The sequence below is a fragment of the Zonotrichia albicollis genome, chromosome 3, assembly GCF_047830755.1.
Source record: "Zonotrichia albicollis isolate bZonAlb1 chromosome 3, bZonAlb1.hap1, whole genome shotgun sequence".
NCBI classification, from domain to species: Eukaryota; Metazoa; Chordata; class Aves; order Passeriformes; family Passerellidae; genus Zonotrichia; species Zonotrichia albicollis.
The window spans coordinates 3,420,110-3,440,282 of record NC_133821.1 but is presented as its reverse complement, the minus strand read 5'-3'; the positions used below and the strand labels follow the sequence as shown (position 1 = coordinate 3,440,282).

General features: G+C 42.9%; 1 protein-coding gene across 3 annotated transcripts in view; it reads right to left on the bottom strand.

Annotated features, from left to right (window-relative positions):
• Positions 1-20,173, bottom strand: part of MSRA (methionine sulfoxide reductase A) — a 245,440-nt gene that overhangs the window by 120,217 nt on the left and 105,050 nt on the right. For 2 of the 3 annotated variants that reach the window (XM_074536489.1, XM_005493290.3), the window contains exon 3: positions 10,108-10,227. The exons of the other annotated variant lie outside the window; for it this stretch is intronic. In XM_074536489.1, the coding sequence (XP_074392590.1) occupies positions 10,108-10,227 (120 nt within the window). The remainder of the gene's footprint in view (positions 1-10,107; positions 10,228-20,173) is intronic. 3 annotated transcript variants of the gene reach the window in all.

Genomic DNA, 20,173 nt, shown 5'->3' with positions numbered 1-20,173 from the left:
ACATTTTTATCTTATCATCCTATTAAGAGGCTGAGAGAAATTTCTTCCTGATGTAACACCATTAACATCAGCAGAATTATGTCTAGGATCAGTTTGACCCAATTTATTACTTTTTTAGGAGATGATAAGTGTGCTATAATGGTGTTCCATTTGACTTGGAACAAAGAATTTTCACAGCATTCAGCAGAGGGAATGACATGATTAAGCCTTGTGTCCTTTCCAAATAAAAATCTAAGCCATTATAACACAAAAAAAAAAAAAAAATCAGTAGTGAGAAAAAAATAAAAGAAAAAAAAGAAGTAAACAATGTGTAATTATGACAGTCAGTGATAATTCAAACTTTCAGTTTAGCCCATGGTACCTGTCACCTCTCTGGATGAATAAAGCAAATTTGTGGCCAGGATAAATCAGGATCTCCTTAATCCCAGGTCACGGATCACATTTTTGCTTTCTACAAGACACTGACAGGAGGGTGCAGGGAGTTGGTGTCAGACTCTTCTGGATGAGACAAAACAGCCTCCAGCTGCCTCAGGGAGGTTTAGGCTGGATATTAGAAACAACTTCTTTATGGAAAGGATTATCACATACTGGCTCAGGCTGCCCAAGGCAGGGATGGAGTGACCATCCCTGGAGTGCCCAAACAATGTGTGGATGTGGCACCTGGGGACATGGTTTGCTGGTGCTGCTGGTTGATGGTTGGACTCGATGACAATCAGATTTTTTTTCCAAATTTTCCAGCTTTACTGATTCCATGAATGGAGACCACCAAGTACCAGCAACAGGAATGCAGCTCTGTTTTTCATGGCTCACAAAATCCCTGAGAGGAACGACCAGCCCAATCCATATCATGTGTCACAGACATCTTTCATGAAAAATCCTTTCCTTGGGATTTTTGCCTCCTGAGAAGCTGAGAGGCCTCAGGAACAAAATGCAAACAATGATTATCTGCTGCTGTGGAATGCAACAGGTAGATCTTTGATTGGTCCATGTTGGTTGTTTCTAATTAATGGCCAATCACAGTCAGCTGGCTCAGACAGAGACCTGAGCCACAAACCTTTGACATCATTCCTTTTTATTCTATTCTTAGCCGGCCTCCTGAAGAAATCCTCTCTTCTATTTTTTTAGTATAGTTTTAATATAATATATATCATAAAATAATAAATCAACGTTCTGAAACATGGAGTCAGATCTTCTTCTCTTTCCTCAACCTGAGACCCCTGTGAACACGGTCACAATCATGCTCCAGTGAAACCCCAGGAACAGCCTGGGAACCCAAGGATAGCAGAATTAAAGCTGATTTCCATTCCCTTCCTCTCTACTCCAACCCAGGCAGTGACATTTCTGTACACACTGAGATCATGGCTTTTCATATTAATTTTAATTCTCCTAAGCTTTGATTTCTCCAACTGTCTGCACAATCTGCTGCCTTTTCTCTCAGTCTAGCACAACACTTTAGGAGTAAAGGACCTTCTTTTTTTCTTCTGCTTTCCCCACCAAGGTCTCAGTCCACACCAAGTCCAGCATTGAGAACATTAAACCCAGTTTTTTAGCATTTTTTCTGCTGCTGTACTCTCTTTGCAGAAAGCAAAGCTTTCCTAGATTTTATGGAAATGTGACATTAGGAGAGAATCACTCGAAGGCATTTCAGCTACAATTAACATTCTTCACTCCTCAGAAAGAAAATAAAAACAGCTCCTAATTGAATCACTTGACTGAGTAAACACTGGATTAAACTGAGAGGGGAAAGGAGTCGACAAAAAAACTGCACTTGGACAAATGTTGGGATTTGGGTTTGTTTTCCCAGTAACATTTGATGTGTGTGGATACACTGTGGGAACACAGATACTGCCACTGCCACAGAGCTTTTCTGGGCTCAGTAACAGGCACAGAAACGTCTCCAGGCAAAGAAACCTCATCATTCCTTCTTGATTCTTCCCAGACAGAGCATTCCGAGGATCCATGGATTTTCAAGGGGTGGTTGGGAATGTCAGTACAGACAAAACACCCCAAAAGGATTGAAAACAAGAGCAGGGCAGTGCAAAGAGTGCGCTGAGCTCCTCAGAGCAAAACATTCCTTGTTAAGTACAAGTCTAGGAGGAGTCCTGGCTATGTAGAATAATGGAATTAGAATGGTTTGGGTTGCAAGAGACCATAAAATTCCCACCCCTACCATGGTTAGGGACACCTTTCACTATCCCAGGTTGCTCCAAGCCCTGTCCAGCCTGGCCTTGGATGCTGCCAAGGATCCAGAGGCAGCCACAGCTTCTCTGGGAATTACATCCCAGCTACTCAGTACTCTCACAGGGAAGAATTTTTTCTTTCAGTATTATCCCATCTAAACCTACTCTGTCACTGTAAACCCACTGCCCCTGGTCCTGTCACTCCATGCTCTTGTAAAAATTCCCTCCCCATCTTTCTGGTAGGCTCCCTTCAGGTACTTTCTGAGTGTTTTCCTTTTGCTTTTAACAAAGAAGCTGCTTTGGAAGACAAAGAGGACAATCCTTCAGCTGATTTTTAAGAGCTCCAAGAGGGTTCCATCCAAGGCAGGCAGCTTCTCCTCCTTTGGAAGGACAAATTTAGGGTCAGCCTGGAGATGTGGACAAAGTGACCAGCCTGAGGTGACCTCATCCAAGTAGAAATCAGGTTTGCTCTGAGTGCTGCAGGAACCAGATCACCTTAAGGACCCTCCCTCATTCACAGTTTGGTAGACTCAGTAAGTGGCTTTGTAGCTTGTTTTCACTTTACAAGCGTCTCCAGAGCAAAAACAAGGAGTACTTCAAGTACAAGAAGTACAAGAAATACAAAAAGTAAGAGACCCCACTGGCTGCCATAACAACAGTGAGCTTGTTGATAACTTCATTTTCACTAACACGCCAAACTGTTCCAGTGCTGGTGGCCACAGTTCACATCGCAATGTTAATCCTGAGTAGATGAATAACAGCAACTATTTGAACTGTTGGGTAAGAAACAACACATCCTGACAGCAGCCTTGTGCATAAGTGATATTTTCAGACCTCCTATGGCAGATCTGTCTTTTTTTCCCCCATTACCTTGTTTTTTCAGCACTTCCCAGCTCACCTATTGCTCTGAGCCCTACTGACGGTATACAGAAGTACAGCACATCACTATGGAATACTCATAAATAAGGGAAGACTATCAGTAAAGGAAATTTTTCCTTCCTCCTCAGAATAAATACTTAATTTCCAGACACGTTGATTTCGAGCTGCCAAGAATTAACCTTTAGCAAAATATCCTTTAACAAGTTCTCTTTGAAACTTCCTGCACGGGCTCAGCACTGGAGTTAATGAACCCCCAATTTCCCCTTCTATTTGTGAATGCCAGGAATAAAATCATATTAAAGAGGTGGATAAACAAATTAATACGGAAAAGGTCATCAGTGATGATTAAAGACTAAATCATTAATACCTGGAAGCTGGGAGGTAAATGAAGACAGAACTTGGTCTGGTTTGGGTGGGAAGGGACCCTAAAGTGTATCCAGGGCCAGCTGACCCTAGTGCAGGCTGTTCCAAGCCTCATCCAGCCCAAGTCAATGCTGATTTCTGCTGCAGTAAATTCTCAGATCAGCTGCATCCTTGGTGTGAATCAGCACAGCAGGTACATTCCAAACAGTCCAATATCCTTCATTTCTTTTACTCTTTTTCTGAGATTCTATACCCAAGAATTTCCAGAAAAGTAGCTTAAATAAAAAGGGGATGTGGAGCCCAAGTGAAGGGCAAAATAAACTTTTGAGTGACCCAGTTATCCCAGCAATGGCCAAGGTATTCCTTAAACATCCTGGGGTCAGGAGAAGAGTGATCCACCCTCCCTCCTGCCCCTGTTGTGGGGGATCCAGGCCCCAGACACAATTTTTGGAAAGGGTTTTGAACTCAATGAGCAAAAAGCAGCAGGAGCCTCAGCTGTACCTCAATTATTTTTTGTCAGAAGCATTTTGGGTGCCTTGTGGGTGATCCCTGGGGCTCCGCAGGCAAAGATCTCTGCTGCAGTGTTAAAAAGAATTAACTGAGCCCTACAAATCATTTAAGAGGGGTGCTGCACCCTATTATTGTGGGGAAGTTGGCCACAGATGGAAATGGTGGAACTTCCATCGTTCTGGGTATTCAAATAAAAATTGGATGAGTCTTTTCCATTGCTTACGCCCAGGACTTCCAACCTGACAGATACAAAGGCATGGATTCTATTTTGCAATGGGTTTTGATGTTTCATCCAGAAGTTTGCAGGTGCCATCCTACGCCTTCTTTAATCCCAGCTCCACCATCTGCCATTTTTTAGTGCACCAAACCTTCTGAAAGGCTTTTGTCTCTCTGCAAAGAATTCACCTGCAATGAATGTGCTCAAATCTTAGCCCAGGAAATCCCTGAACACCCCTGAGCTCTGCCTTTCCCCAAAATCCTTCTCCAAATATCCTTTAGATTGTTGTTGCTGCAGTGCACCACAGCCATGAGGATCCAATGGTTTTGCCTTTCCTTTCACTGGATGGAGTTCTTGTCTTCCTCATGGACCAAATTCTCCTCACCTGGAGGAAGCTGAGGTAAAAATGCAGCTTTTACTGCTGCAAAGGTGAGACAGAGCACAACTTCTCTATAAAAATTTACTTATTGAAAGCTGAACTACAACAGCTTGGGCACAGCTGAGCAAATAGAAGTTAAACTCCTGTGGTTTGATAATTTCATTATTCATCCAACACCTAGAAACTGTGCAGGTCACTTGCAGAATTATTCAAAATCTTAATTACCTCTGTGAGACAAGAGTTAATTTCTAAACTTTTCTATGCCGGCACAGGGAGATATTCCATAAAACAAGCAAGTCAGAGGGGGTGATGTTTGCACAGAGTAATTGCAGTGCTCTCCCAATTTCAGGAAAAATACATTATCAAACATATCCACACTGACACCACAGCATTTCAGTCCTGAGTCTGAAAGGAAGGAAGATTTCACCTGGAAGAATGAGCAGCAAAAGAATAGGAACACAACCAAATAAACAAGAAAAGCAGGAAAAACACCAACATGTTCCATCACCTGCTTTAATTCCAGAGTCACGGTCTCCCAAGAGCTGCAGCTTCTCCCTGGTTTTATAGACATGGTTTGGACTGGAAGAGACCTTAAAATCCATTCCTTTCCACCTCCTCTGCTATGGAAACTATCCCAGGTTGCTCCAAGCCCCATCCAAGTGGCCTTGGACACTTCCAGGGATCCAGGGGCAGCCACAGCTTCTCTGGGCACCCTGTGCCAGGGCCCCACCACCCTGAGAGGGAAGGATTTATTCCCAATATTCACCACCTCTATTAACCACCAGTTCTGGGAGCACAGTTTGAGCACAGCCTAACTGCCTTTGTAGATTATTTTTTCTTAACAAGGTCTCCACAGCAAAAAGAACAAAAAGTAGGAACCCCCCCCCCACCAGCCACAACAACAGCACTGAGAGTTTTTACAACACCATTTTCACAGACACAACGTGTTCTGATAGTTAAAAAGAAGCAGCTCCATGCTGCACCTTCTGTTTTCAGGCCCAGTGACATGGGGAACATCTCAGCCCTGCATGGAATCTCCTGTGAAAATGAAGCTCCTTTGGGAACTTCCTGCAGGCTCCAGGTCAGAAGATTTTGTCTTTGACTTGCTCTGTAATGGCTCTTTCAACCTCTGGGGCTGCCACATTTTCATCTTGTATATATCTTTAATAAAGCAGGAGACGGGGAAGATGGAAACAACACATCTCAGTGGAATACAATTCAAATAAAGTTGTTAATAATAAATAATATATTTGGAATTTATATTGCTGCTGCTACAACCCAAGTCTGTGATTGTGGGCAATGCTGGGATAAACAGATGAAAGGAGCAGAGGACAGCAGTGAGGCTGTGAGGATTTTAAATTTGCTAAGAGGCACAATCAGGTATCTAAATAATAAATATCACTTAGATGTCTTCAAGCCTGAACCAGACAAGACATTGACCCTGAGAAGTCAAATTCTGAGATGGAAAATGGACTCAGCCTTGATTACAGATGGAGCAGAGCTCCCTCAGCAGAGCTGCTCTCATCCCTTGTGGGCAAGGAGCTTTTTGTTTTTCAGGCAATGGCAAATTTACTTATCATTTTTTTACCATGAAAAACATATATTTATTCTGCCTTTCATTTTTAAATGACAAATCTACAAATTCCATTCCTGCATCCTGGATTTCAAGGTACAATAAAGTTTTCTTGGTCAACTTCTCAGCTGAAAAATAACATGTGTCAGGAGTGTCGGCTTTGAAAATTTGGAGGTAGAGCTGCAGAGGAGCAGGTAAGTGAAATTCAGTGCATCTGTTGGGTTCTTGTTGCCAAGGTTTTATCGTTACAGCAGCATCTGCCATCACCTTTCCAAATTATTTTTGAAGTGAAATTGCTACATTCATTTTATTTCATGACTTAGCAATTCAATGGAGGACAAATTATAGTTTCTAGGGTCATATCAAGGTTTAGATGCACATCCAGGAGGATCCTAGGACGATAATCTCATGATTGCAGAGACACAACTTGTTCCAACTGTTCTAGTTAACAAAAATTACAGATTTTCTACAAAATCCTGTTCTTCAATTTCTACAAAAAATACACAAAACAGTAATTCCCACATTTCATGACATTAACTTTGATTGATGCAGTATTCTGTACTTTGGCTGACCTTTCCTTCCTTTCTCACAGGTGAACTAGGGGGGAAAAAAAAAGGGGAGAGGTGGAGCAATTGGCCAATCCTATCAAGGCACAGATCAAGGGCATGGTGAACACTGAGATTCTTCACAGTCATTAAAATTCCTATATCCTGTTCTTATAAGGATTAAAAAAAAAAAAAAAAAAAAAAAAGACCAGACAAAGGCACAACAGGAATCTATTCTCTTGACAGCAATTTAATAACAAAAGAAAATGTTCTGAGCCACTCTCATTACTGCTTGGAAACTTTAATCTTGAGGACTCAGTTCCTGTCCATGGAAACCTTCAGATCCCTTTTTACAAGCTGCAGAAAGGGAAGGGAATATTTGTAGTTTAATTATACATTTAAACACTTTGGAGAAGCCAGAGCCACTTTGGAAGAGTGCTGTAGTGTCCAGCTGAAGGGTTCTCCAAGGAATGCAAGGCCATGCCTGAGCATCGGGAGAGTCACAAATTCATCAGAGCTCTGGAGCCAGGCTGGGAGAGCTGGGGGTGCTCACCTGGAGAAGAGAAGGATCCAGGGAGAGCTCAGAGCCCCTTCCAGGGCCTAAAGGGGCTCCAGGAGAGCTGGAGAGGGACTGGGGACAAGGGATGGAGAGACAGGACACAGGGAATGGCTGCACACTTCCAGAGGGCAGGGATGGATGGGATTTGGGAAGGAATTGTTCCCTGTGAGGATGGTGAGGCCCTGGAATAGAATTCCCAGAGAAGCTGTGGCTGCTCCTGGATCCCTGGAAGTGTCCAAGGCCAGGCTGGATGGGCCTTGGAGACACCAGCCTGATTTAGGTGAGGAACCCAAGTCCAAGAGCTGTGGTGATCTCTGCAATTAAGGGACAGTAACTGCAATTTCATCCTCAATTTATGTCTTCTGCAGGACACAGGGAATGGCTTCCCACTGCCACAGGGCAGGGATGGATGGGATTTGGGAAAGAATTCTGGGCTGTGGACCTTGAATAGAATTCCCAGAGAACCTGTGGCTGCCTCTGGATCCCTGGAAGTGTCCAAGGCCAAGCTGGATGGGGCTTGGAGCAACCTGGGATAGTGGAAGGTGTCCCTGACCAGGGCAAGGGGTGAAAATGGATGAGCTTTAAGGTCCCTTCCCACCCAAAATCATCCCAAGATTCCATGAGCATGATGATCGTTTGTCACAGGACTTTCTTCTGCATTTTTAAGGAAGGGCAAATCCAAGAAGCCAAGAACTTTCCAATATTACATTTATTTCTCTATTGCTATCAACAACTCCTGAAAAATTCCCATCAGATTTCCCATTGTTGCCTTTTATATCAACAGTTTATGCACAAATATGTAAAATTAACCCCACATTACCCAGCCAAACCCTCCCCACACCTTTCCATCCTTAAATCACAACATCCCAACCACCACCCTGCTCTGGGCTTGTGGAATTAACTTGGGAAATCACCAGCTGACCACAGGGACAGGAGGTAACAGAGCAAGAAATTAATTTTCCCTTTCTCCACTCTCCTCCATCAGCTATTTAGAAGCCTTCCAGGTGACCTTTGGGAGCCAAGACATTTTAAGGAGAACTGGAAATCCAATATGGAAGAATCAGTCAAAATAATAATTCTTATAGAAGAAGCTGTAGTTTTTCTCGGAAAAACATGGATTTTCTGCTTAGGAGATGTGAAACAACTTCACAGTCAAATATTTTACATAACTCAGAGCAGAAACAAAGTCTGTGTGGCACATTTTTATATTGAATTGTTAACTATTAGAAACTGTGATTTGTGCATGAGAGAAAATGCCTCAGAAAGATGAGAATTGACAAGATTATAAATTGGTTTAATTCACTGAATCTCAGCCTTCTAACTAATATCATACAATAACCAGACATGCTTTATTTTTCTCTACATTCCAGTCACTGAAGATAAACAAAGAAAACAACTGAAAGCAAACCCAAATGACCTGCTCACATGTGAACAGCCTGAACCACAAGCCTATAAACGACCCTGTTTTTAAGGAAATCATCGTTAGCTGCGTATTTTATATGGTAATTGTACATCCCCAGTTTATGAATAACAACAGCAGAGTTCTTCCCTTCTGATTTCAGTGCCACTTGAGCTATGCAGATTTCTAAAAGCTTATGAATATACAGAGCAACAGAATTGTTCTGAACATCTGTAAGCAAAATATGAAAAGATGTTTGGTGCTGAATGAACATCCTGGGTTGTCTAATGCTGGCCAAAAATGGTGTATTTATGTATTAGGAGAACGCACTGAAAATAGCTCCAAATCCTGCACACCCTCCAGAAGGCTTTTTCAGATTGTCCTCTGTATGGCTGTCACCAGAAAATGGAAAAAGAATTTTCCATTCCAATCTAATCAAATTTAATTTCCCTTCCCTTCTCCCATAAAGTGGAAAAATAATTTTCCATTCAACTCAAATTTAATTCCCTTTCCTTTCATTTTCCCTTTCCTTTTCCTTTTACCTTTCCCTTTCATTTTCCCTTTTTTTTCTTTTTCCCTTCCTTTTCCTTTTTTCTTCCCTTCCCTTCCCTTTCCCTTTCCATTTTTATTTCTATTTCCATTCCATTCCATTCCATTCCATTCCATTCCATTCCATTCCATTCCATTCCATTCCAATTTAATTCCCTTTCCCTTCCTTTTCCTTTTCCTTTTCCTTTTCCTTTTCCTTTTCCTTTTCCTTTTCCTTTTCCTTTTCCTTTTCCTTTTCCTTTTCCTTCCATTTCTATTTCTATTTCTATTTCTATTTCTATTTCTATTTCTATTTCTATTTCTATTTCTATTTCCATTCCATTCCACCTCAAATCATCCCTTTTCCCACTTTTCACCATTTCCAGAAAGTTTCTGCTTTTTTGGCTGCCTTGCAGCACCTCTGCACAGGGCTTCAAGTGCCCATTATTTGTCCGTGTCACTTTTCAGACCCTTTCCATGAAGCCCATGTGAGAGTTTGTCACTAAGAACAAGACCCAGTGTCACCATTTGGCATAAAAATGTTAACAAGAAAATAAACCAAAGGAAAACTTCCAAGTGTGTCCAAGAAAGAACAGGATTTTCTCCTCCAGCAGCATTAGGTGGCTACCAGAGTTTCTGTGGTTTAGATCACAGAAAGAAACTGCATTGGAGTTTTGTAGTGCAGAGTAAAAAATAAATGCAAGGGTTTGGCCTGGAAATGACAAGATGCTGTGCACTGAAGTGTGTGAAGAATTAACAGATTATTAATCAGAACAGAATATTTGTTCATACACTGACTCATTAATTATTAGGAGACAGCAATGGGATGAGCATACATAGATTTCAGTACAGTTTGGGATGTAAATCCAACCTCAAATCTCCTCAATCACTGCAGCCACTCATTTCACTCTTCGTTGTCATTCATAATTCAGAAGTCCACTCCTGATCCTTAAAAACCAAAGAGGAAAGACTCACCTGAGCACACCTCCTTGTAGGTAGGGTTTGGGGTATGTCCTCCTGCATAACCCACTTGAGTGGAATACACTCCTTTCTGCCTCCAGAACTTCCTCTCAGCTCCCCAGAAACAGCCCATGCCTGAAGAGGGCACAAAATACACATTGAGAGGTCAAAATCTGCCAATACTCAATCACTCATTTGCATATTAATTGATAGGGGGGGTAGTGGAAGGAACATCTATAGGCTGCTGGTCAAGTGTTGTCCAAGTTTATTTATAGAGTAACTATAAAGAGAAATCCATTCTGCATCAGAGCACGACTCAAGCACAGCCTGATTTATGCTTCTGAATATCAATTTATCACAGAGGACAAACCTTGAAAGGGTTTGAGGGCCCAAACAAGGAGAAATCTCATGCACACACCAAAAAATAGTTTCTTATAAGGCAATTGTGCTGTTTGTGCAGCACCATTTTTACCTGAAGTGATTAGGAAGCTGTCAAAACACAATAATTTGTATTAATGGCAAACATTTATTTAATTTTCTGCTTTCAGGCAGAGGTGGAAGCAATAATGGATTATATTATATGTTATAAAAAGAGAAAAATCCTTCAGCTTAACAATTTATGCACAGAAATATTTGATGTTCAGACAAGATTTTTGTAGTCATTCGCCCCCATGGCCAATTATCAAAGGACATCAGACTGTTTAAGGGTCTAAATTAAAACCTCTTCTGGTTAAAGGAATAAGCACCACCTACACTGACAATTGTCTGATGGCTTAGTTAAATAAATGTTCAAGGGACTATTTATTAAAGTTTTTATTTAGAGTGTCATGGAGATTCCAGTATTGTCAAGTTGGAGCAATGCATTTTTCTTTTCAATTATAACATCCTGTTATTATTCCCTTTCTAAAACAGTTGAAATAAAGGCAGTAAAAATAAATTAAACATTAAATACACTATTTCTATATACACAGAAATTAGGGATTCATGAGAGTTTTCTCCAGGTAACCCTACAGATATGACAGAGTAAAAGTCATAGAAGTGATCCTTCAAAGCACAACCAGAAGAGCAGAGCAGCCCCTCCTCCAAACTTGATGCCTCACAATGTTCCTTCTTAGAACCTTCAGAAATTACCTTCAAATTTAAGTTTTAATGCACCAAAAAGTACAGAACTGGGATTTCTACTTCTAATTCAGATGCTTAAGCAAGCTGCAGCAATTAAATGCCAAGGCTGCTCCTGGAGATCCTGGAAATAGGCAGGAACTCTTGAGGACAATTCCTGCAGAAGATACAAATTGATGATGAAATTGCAGTTATTGTCCCTTGGTTACAGATATAACCAGAGCTCTTGGACTTGGGTTCCTCACCTAAATCAGGCTGGTGTCTCCAAGGCCCATCCAGCCTGGTCCTGGACACTTCCAGGGACCCAGGAGCAGCCACAGCTTCTCTGGGAATTCTATTCCAGGGCCTCACCATCCTCACAGGGAACAATTCCTTCCCAAATTCCATCCATTCCTGCCCTCTGGCAGTGGGAAGCCATTCCCTGTGTCCTGTCCCTCCATCCCTTGTCCCCAGTCCCTCTCCAGCTCTCCTGGAGCCCCTTTAGGCTCTGGAAGGGGCTCTGAGCTCTCCCTGGATCCTTCTCCTCTCCAGGTGAGCACCCCCAGCTCTCCCAGCCTGGCTCCAGAGGGGCCATTGGAACTCCCATGGAATTGGGAACACCAAGGCTGTATGAAACTACTTCCAAGGGTGACTTAACTTGTTTTGGGTTTTTTTGCTTAGATCCCAAGACTGGATCTGCATGAGACACATGGAAAATAAACTCCTGCCCAACTCTAATACTTCAGTGCTTTGCATCCTTAATATTCCCATGGAAATTTGAGCTCCAGCTGCTTCCAGCTGTGCCCACAGCAGGTGAGGCTGAGCCTCTCACAGGAGGCAATTTATCAAACTACCACTGGCTGGATAAACACACTGAGGGGAGGCCAAGGAGCAACATCATCCATGCCAAGGAATGGGACAGATCCATATTTTCTTCCACATCATATTAAGAAGACAGCCCAAACTCAGGTTTGAGCTCAGATACAGGCCCAACTCAAAATACAATACAGAAATGCCCATTCTTAGTGTTTTATTTCAGGGATTTTAATGCTCAATAAATCCCTAAGGTTGCTGTTGAAACTCCTGATCACCAGGGCTGTGGCCAATGACCTGATCAATAACTATTATTGGGGATTCTCTCACTGATAATCATCTCTGACCCCTCTTTCCAGGGGCAGGGAAAGAGGCTGAGGCTCTCATAGGAGGCAATTTATCAAACTACCACTGGCTGGACAAACATGCTGAGGGGAGGCCAAGGAGCAACATCATCCATGCCAAGGAATGGGACATATCCACATTTTCTTCCACTTCATATTCCTAGGCCAGCACCTGAGTGTGAATGAGAAACCCAAGATTTAGAAGACAACCCAAACTCAGGTTTGAGCTCAGTTACAGGCCCAGCTTGAAATACAAAGCAGAAATGCTCGTTCTTATTTTTTAGAACGTGTTTTATTTCCGGTATTTTAATGCTCAATAAATCCCTGAGGTTGCTGTTGAAATCCCTGATCATCAGGGCTGTAGCCAATGACCTGATCAGTAACTATTATTGGGGATTCTCTCATTGATAATTACCTCTGGCCTGCCTTCCAGGGCAGGGGTGGATTCCTCATCCCTGGTGGGATTTAAAAGTTTTGGGGATGTGGCACTTGGGGACGTGGGTCAGTGGTGGCCTTGGCAGTGCTGGAGGATGGTTGGACTTGATCTTGGAGGGCTTTTCCAACCTGAACTATTTTGTGACTCTGTGGATTTCACCAGTGACCTGTGTCCCCATCATGGTTCCTCCATTTTTCCCTCTTCCAGCTGATCCCTGAGTTTATTGTGCCGCCCTTTCCCAGAGAGAGAGGGATTTTATTCTCCTGAAGAACTGCTCTCATCATTTTCTCAAGTGCGCTGCCACCTCACACAAACAATAAATCCTCCCATCCCCGAGAACAGATGAAATTGAAATCTTTGTCATAATAAAACAACCTGCTGGTAAAGAGACATCATTTACAACAATCCAGCACTAAATTGCTTTCCCCAGCATTAATCCATTCATCTGATGTTTGTTATTCTGCTAAAGTGGTGCCACGTTCGACAGAGAAATTGTCATAAGGAGAGAAATATTAACAATAAAATCCCACATAATATTCTGGAATTAGACACGTGAGCTCATGGAGTGCCTGTTTTCCAGAGCATCGGCTGCCTCTAGCCATGGTTAATGTGGACAATTATCACCAAAACAGGGAAATAATTTCAGTTCAAGGTTTCACATGGTCTTGCAGTATAAAATAAAAGTTTAAGTCCCTTAATTATTACTACTTTAGTAAAGAAACTGAAGAAGTAAATAATTTAAATAATAAATTTAAATAATTAAATAAAACTCTGAGGGGGAAACAAATAAGTAAAAAAAACCAAGGAGGTAAAGAACGATAAAAGCAAAATAAGCCACCCATATTGTAATTTAAAACTCAAAAACATGAATGTGATTTTAAACTATTCATGAAGAGATTTGCATAATCCCCAGTAGTGGGGAAGTGAGTGCTGCTTTGGAGTTCAGAGGGAGCTTCTGGAGGCATTCCTAAGAGGAAGAAAAAAAAGAAGGAAACAGGGAAACACTCATGCTTCTAGAAAAAATAAAAAATCTTATTTGAACATAATGGGTATTGCAGAGGAGTGTTTAAGCACTGAAGACATTTGTCACTTTTTAATTGCTAATTTGCAAAACAAAAACAAGAATAGTGATGGGTTTTGACTGACTCTTAATTGAAATTTCAAAAGGTGTTTTAATTTCTTTTTTTTCTGGTTTTGAACTTCAAACCCAAACAGATTCAGACAGGAATCTTTAAATGTTCAAGCATCCCTATGAAAAAATATTAATCAAACAATTGGAGATTAAATTATAGAATCTATATTCCTTTCCAGCATCCACATCCATTTTCTCCAGCTATTCTCTTTATGGATCCATACTCCTATAGATCCTCTGAACAAGGTTTTTTTGTCACCAAGGACCCTGTGTTTCCATAGGCAACCCTGCAATTTGCATATTCTTAATAAATAGCATAAGCTGAAATATTCTTCTAAAATAATGAAAGCAAAGTGCTACTCTGATAAGAGAGATAAGCACTCCGTTTGTAGAGAGAAAAAAAATTTGAAATTCCAAGACAAACAGAGCAGAATGGAAGCCCAAGTGTTAGCAGGGATGAGCAGCTTTATGGATTAACCACATTGACCAGGTCTGCACAGGAGCTTCAACATCCAGGGATTCATTTATTCCCCTAAATGGAGACATTTGGGATCGTTTGAGATGCCTGAGGATATCCAGGAGATCTGCATGCACAAGGCTGACATAAATGACACAGAATTCAGGAGAGACACGTGAAAGGGCAGGGTAAAAACTCCTGGACATGGCAAATGGAAGTCATGGAATCGGGGAATGGTTTGGGTGGGAAGGGACCTTAGGGATCATCCAGTTCCACCCCCTGCCATGGGCAGGGACATCTTCTACTGTCCCAGGGTGCTCCAAGCCCTGTCCAACCTGGCCTTGGACACTTCCAGGAATCCAGGGGCAGCCACAGCTTCTCTGGGAATTCTATTCCAGGGCCTCACCACCCTCACAGGGAACAATTCCTTCCCAATATCCCATCTATCCCTGCCCTCTGGCACTGGGAAGCCGTTCCCTGTGTCCTGTCCCTCCATTCCTTGTCCCCAGTCCCTCTCCAGCCCTCCTGGAGCCCCTTTAGGCCCTGGAAGGGGCTCTGAGCTCTCCCTGGATCCTTCTCCTCTCCAGGTGAGCACCCCCAGCTCTCCCAGCCTGGCTCCAGAGGTGCTCCAGCCCTTGGAGCAGCTCTGTGGATTCCTCTGGACTCTCTCCAGCAGTTCCACATCCTCCTGATATTGGATATCCCACAGCTTCAGTTGGGTCACACCACAGTGTCCCATTTGCATATTTTAAGGCAGGAGAAACCAGTCCCTACCCCAGACACAGACATTACAAAACCCTGAGAGTCCCTGAATCTGAAGTTGAATCAAATCTCCCTAAATACAGTTATTTGTGTCTGATTTTGTCTCTATTTCTCTTCCACATCCATAAAAAATGACCAGCCTGACAAGCTCAGTAGGACTCTGTGCTGCAGAGATGAGTCCCAGACAAAATTACTAATTCCAAAGTTATCTATCCTCATAATAATGTTCACAGCTTGTAATATTGTTAATTCCTTTTTTGTGTGTACTGTGTACAGAAGCCATCAAAGAGCACCAAAAAACCGACTGGAAAACTTATTTGAAAATTATTCAACATTCCAGACATTTTCCCCCAGTCCCACAAGGAACTCCACAATCTCCAAAGGAAACCTTTCCTCACCTTTGTTCTGATCTCTTCTCCAATGCCTGTTCCTATCATATCTGAATGATCCTTGGTCTCCATGAAGATTCCCTGGTGAAAATTCCTATTTATGATTCCATTATGCAAATGAGCACGGCAGCAGCAAATCTGCATAAGAAGGGTGTTCCTGACCCAAACTCCAGCCTCACAAGCTGCACCCATTCCATGCTAATTAACACCCATTAACTCCAAAGCTGGGTGGAAGCTTCGGGGACCCTCAGCCTCCCATTTATTCCATTTATTTAAACAAAGCCACAGGGGTGCATTGTGTTCTATGCTGGCCAATTTTCATTTCTTATCATGTACAGATATAAAATGTTTTCATTTGTGCAATATTTTTAATGCCTTTTGTCCTTTATTTTTGTGGAATATCCTTCTCTGGCAGCATCAGGTGCAGACACACCTGACTTCCCACCGACCTTTCCCTCCTGCCAGCTTTATTTCCAAGCCTTCCCTCTCTCCCTGCCTTCCCACAGCAGATCCAACAGGACATCCAGAAGACTCCTTTTTTTTTGTCATATTTTGAAGAATGAATGCATTATTTCCTTGGCATGCCAAGCCTCTCCTGGCCCGCCGCCTGCCATCCCTACACCCACACTCCAAGGCACTTTTCCATGCAGCAGATTAAGGAGCTGTTCCCATGCCAGCAATGCCTCGCTGAGGAAGATGAACTGCAAAGGACACGGATCCTGCTCCTCCTTCTGTTAGCGGGATTTTGGGATGTGTTCCACCAGCTGGGAGGGGGGTGTGGGGTGGATGGAGCGGGGGAAATGTCAGCTTTAAATATAATAAAACGTGCTGGGAGAACAAAGAGCAGAGGAAAACCTCTTCCCAATGCCCAGAGGAGGGGAAAGAGCGGGACAGGATCTTTCCAGACTCTCGTGCCAGGCTCTGTTTGGAGTCCCTGGGAGCAGTGGCTGTGCCAGCTGCTCCAGTGCCACAGGATCCAGCCACAGGCTGCTCCCATACACTGAGGAAGCAAAGGACAGCCAAGAGCACATCCCACCGACTACCTCAGAGCTTCCTGCCCGAGCCAGCATCTCCGGGAGCTGCAGGCACAGCTGCCAGCATCCTGCTTCCCTTGGCCAGAACAGGACTTGGCCCAGATTTTGAATACTATTGATTTTGTTCCCTCTATAAAATCTGGAGAAGGAAATGCTCAGCTGCTTCGACCTGAAATGATTTTTTTTTTTTTTTTGTTTTATTTCCTCCCCTCCCCATCCCTCCCCAGCTGGAATTGAGCCTCGGCAAGTTCCATCCCTATAGAATAATGCTCATTCCATACATTTCAGTCAAATGCTGAGTGTGATTGGCATTTTCCTCCTTAAAAAAAAACTGTGGAGAGCAGTTGGTACAGCTGATTGATTGAAGATAGTCCAAGTACTGATATTTCTGAGCACGGAGCCAAAGGGATATTGATGCTCTGTGCTCTGAAATCATGGCAGCCATTAATTCTTAGAGCTCCTCAGGCTGAAGAGGGGACCTTGGCTTCACCAAGGAAGGTCAGGATGAGATCTTGGTGAGCACCATTGTGTTCTCTCCCCAAAAAAGTGGCCAAGGAAGTTGTGATGGGAACCTGCAGATCTCTGGAGGATCTGCTGGGGAGACTCCACAGGAATCCACAGAAATTCACAAATGTTCCAAGGGCTGGAGCCCCTCTGCTCTGGAGCCAGGCTGGGAGAGCTGGGGGTGCTCGCCTGGAGAAGAGAAGGATCCAGGGAGAGCTCAGAGCCCTTTCCAGGGCCTAAAGGGGCTCCAGAAGAGCTGGAGAGGGACTGGGGAAAAGGGATGGAGGGACAGGACACAGGGAATGGCTTCCCACTGCCAGAGGGCAGGATTAGACGGGATTTGGGAAGAAATTCTTGGCTGTGGACCTTGAGTAGAATTTCCAGAGAAGTTGTGGCTGCTCTTGGATCACTGAAAGTGCCCAAGGTTGGACAGGGCTTGGAGCACCCTGGGGCAGTGGAAGGTGTCCCTGTCCATGGGAACTGGATGATCTCTAAGGTTCCTTCCCACCCAAACTATTCTGTGAGTCTTTGATCTCCCTGTTTGGATAATCAGATAAAAACGTCCTGGGAATCCAGGAGAACATGCAGCATACCCAGGTGACACACAGTCCATGTTCACCTGGCTACAATAATTTTTCTTGACTTTATGTAACTCCATAGCACCAATAATGCCATAGCACCAGGTTTCTAAAATATTCACTTTTGTTCTCTAGAGGGAAATACTCCTGTCCCTTTGGCTCCACTCTGATTGTGGACACAAACCCAAGAGCAAACTGGATCCCAAACCTCTTGGGAAGGGATACAGCTTTGTTGCGCTGTATCCTTCAGACAGAGCTTTGCTGAACACCTTGATACTGTCTGTGCACTTACACAACTCTTATTAAGGCCTTGAAAATCTAAAATTATCAAAGCCATGTCCTCAAGATAAAAATACAGCATGAAACTACCCCAGAGCCTTTGTTCTGAGTTTCTTCAAGTTCTTGTCGAGGATCTGGAAAGAATTCCAGAGTCAGATTGAAATGCACTCTCATCTTTTGCACAGCGCTGAGACATGTAGGGTGCTTTGGAAGCCATCTGGATCCATATAGGATTAATGTTATCAATCAGGATTTAAACAAAATTGTACCACTGATACCCTCAGGGGTTTAACATCCAACAGTCCCTGAATGTCTGAGCAATCACAGAATATTTGAGATCACTGGGAAACAATCAGCTAAGAAATGGTTGGGAGGAATAGGGGGAAAAAACGGTAAAACAGAACAAGTTGAGCTGAAAGAAATGAAACTGCTGATGACAGATGGCATTAAGAGGATGATCTTCCTCGATGAGCGTTGGCTCTAATGCTCCAACAGGGTTGATAAATATGTTGAACAGCTTGCCTGGGGCAAGTCAAACAAAGCCCTGGGCAAGAAATTTAAAATGCAGTTTGCCTAACAGAGCAACTAAAGAGGAATTTCTTGGCTCACCGTTTTGCCAAGATGTGTTCTGTTCACACTGCATGAATTCCCAAGTGAAACTGTTGGGTTTGCTTTTTTTTATTTTTTTTTCATAGGAGAAGCAGAAGCCTCATGTTCATTCAAATTAACAAATGCCCAGGAAATTGGTTCCTGCCTGTGGCTGCTGACGTTGGACGCGGGCGTGGGCACGTGTTTGTGTACGGATGGATGTTTGGATAAAAGCTGCACAACAGATTATTGCAAAAGGAAAAGCAGATTATCATCAGAGGGAAGGAATATTTTACTGTCAAGAGAAAAACTGCCATGTTTTCAGCATGGGAAATGTGTCAGAAGGATGACTTTGGAAAAAAACCCTTGAAGACAACAGCACTCAAACTGGGAAAAGCAATGGGGAGATACAGAAAACGACTTCAAAATGTGTTTATCAAACCCATCCTAAAGCATGTTACAAGTTATAAATAATACAAACTCAACAGGATTCAAACAAAGCTGAAGCCAATATCCAGAATGTTAATAAGGCACAAAGCACAGTTGCTCTGAACTTCCCAGGCAGAACACAAGAGGTTTCATATATTCCTATTTCAATGCAATTTTGAGCTTAACCAGCAGAGAGCAGGGACAGACCCAAGTCAGTGAATCCCAGCACTTCCCAGGGTGGCCTTATTCGCTGCCTCCATATCCTTCCCACCCAAAAAGCAGGGATATTTAAACCATTTTTCTCCTGAAAATCCAGAGAGCTGCTTTCTGGTGACTCCACACAATAAAATTCCATCACCAAAATTCTCTGTCGGAAAACATGCACCTAATTCCCAGAAACTGGAAGATACAGCCTAGCCAAAAAATCATTTTTGGTAACCTGAAAGGTTCTCACCACACACTGGAAGGAGAATATGGAAAAGCAGCAGAGGCCAAACTTTGTGACTTTGAGAACTGGCCCAGAATGTCCCTGTGCCTATGACACTTCCCCAAACCTGGCAGAGCCAGGAGAACATTGGTGCACCTCAACTTCCACCCATGAGCAGCACCTGGACCCTCCAGAAGTTTCCTGCGGATCTGAATAATCAGAATCTCAATATTCCACTTTTCAGGAAGAGAAGGAGAACTTGTGCGAGTGAAGAAAGCCAAGAGCTTTGTCAGTTCTTCTCTCTCTTTTTCCTTAACCTTGGTAGTTTCTATCACTGCAAATAATCAAGCCTCATATAAATTATAATATATTAAATTTTATTTAAATACTCCACAAGTGAGGTATGAGTGGTACCAAAGCAAAACAAAGAATCCTCTTTGGAAAAATACCAAAGGATCCCAATTACAGGTCTTTGTTAAAAATCTCTTTTTCATGCCTTGCCTGTGACTTTCAAAGGTTGGACTCGATGATCTGAGAGGTCTTTTCCAACCTTATTGATTCTCTGATTTTGTGTCTGTTGAATAAGCCAAACACCAATTGATAAAACCCTGTATTTTCAAACTTTTTCCTTCCTATATTTTCTTGGTTTGTATTTTTCAGTAAAACTTGGGATGAGTCAAGGGAATGGTGACAGCCCCAAGGCTGCCAGAGCTCCAGAAGGGTTTGGACAATGCTCTCAGGAATGCACAGGGTGGGATTGTTGGGGTGTCCTGTGCCAGGTCATTAATTCAGTCAGTGATCCTGGTGGGCC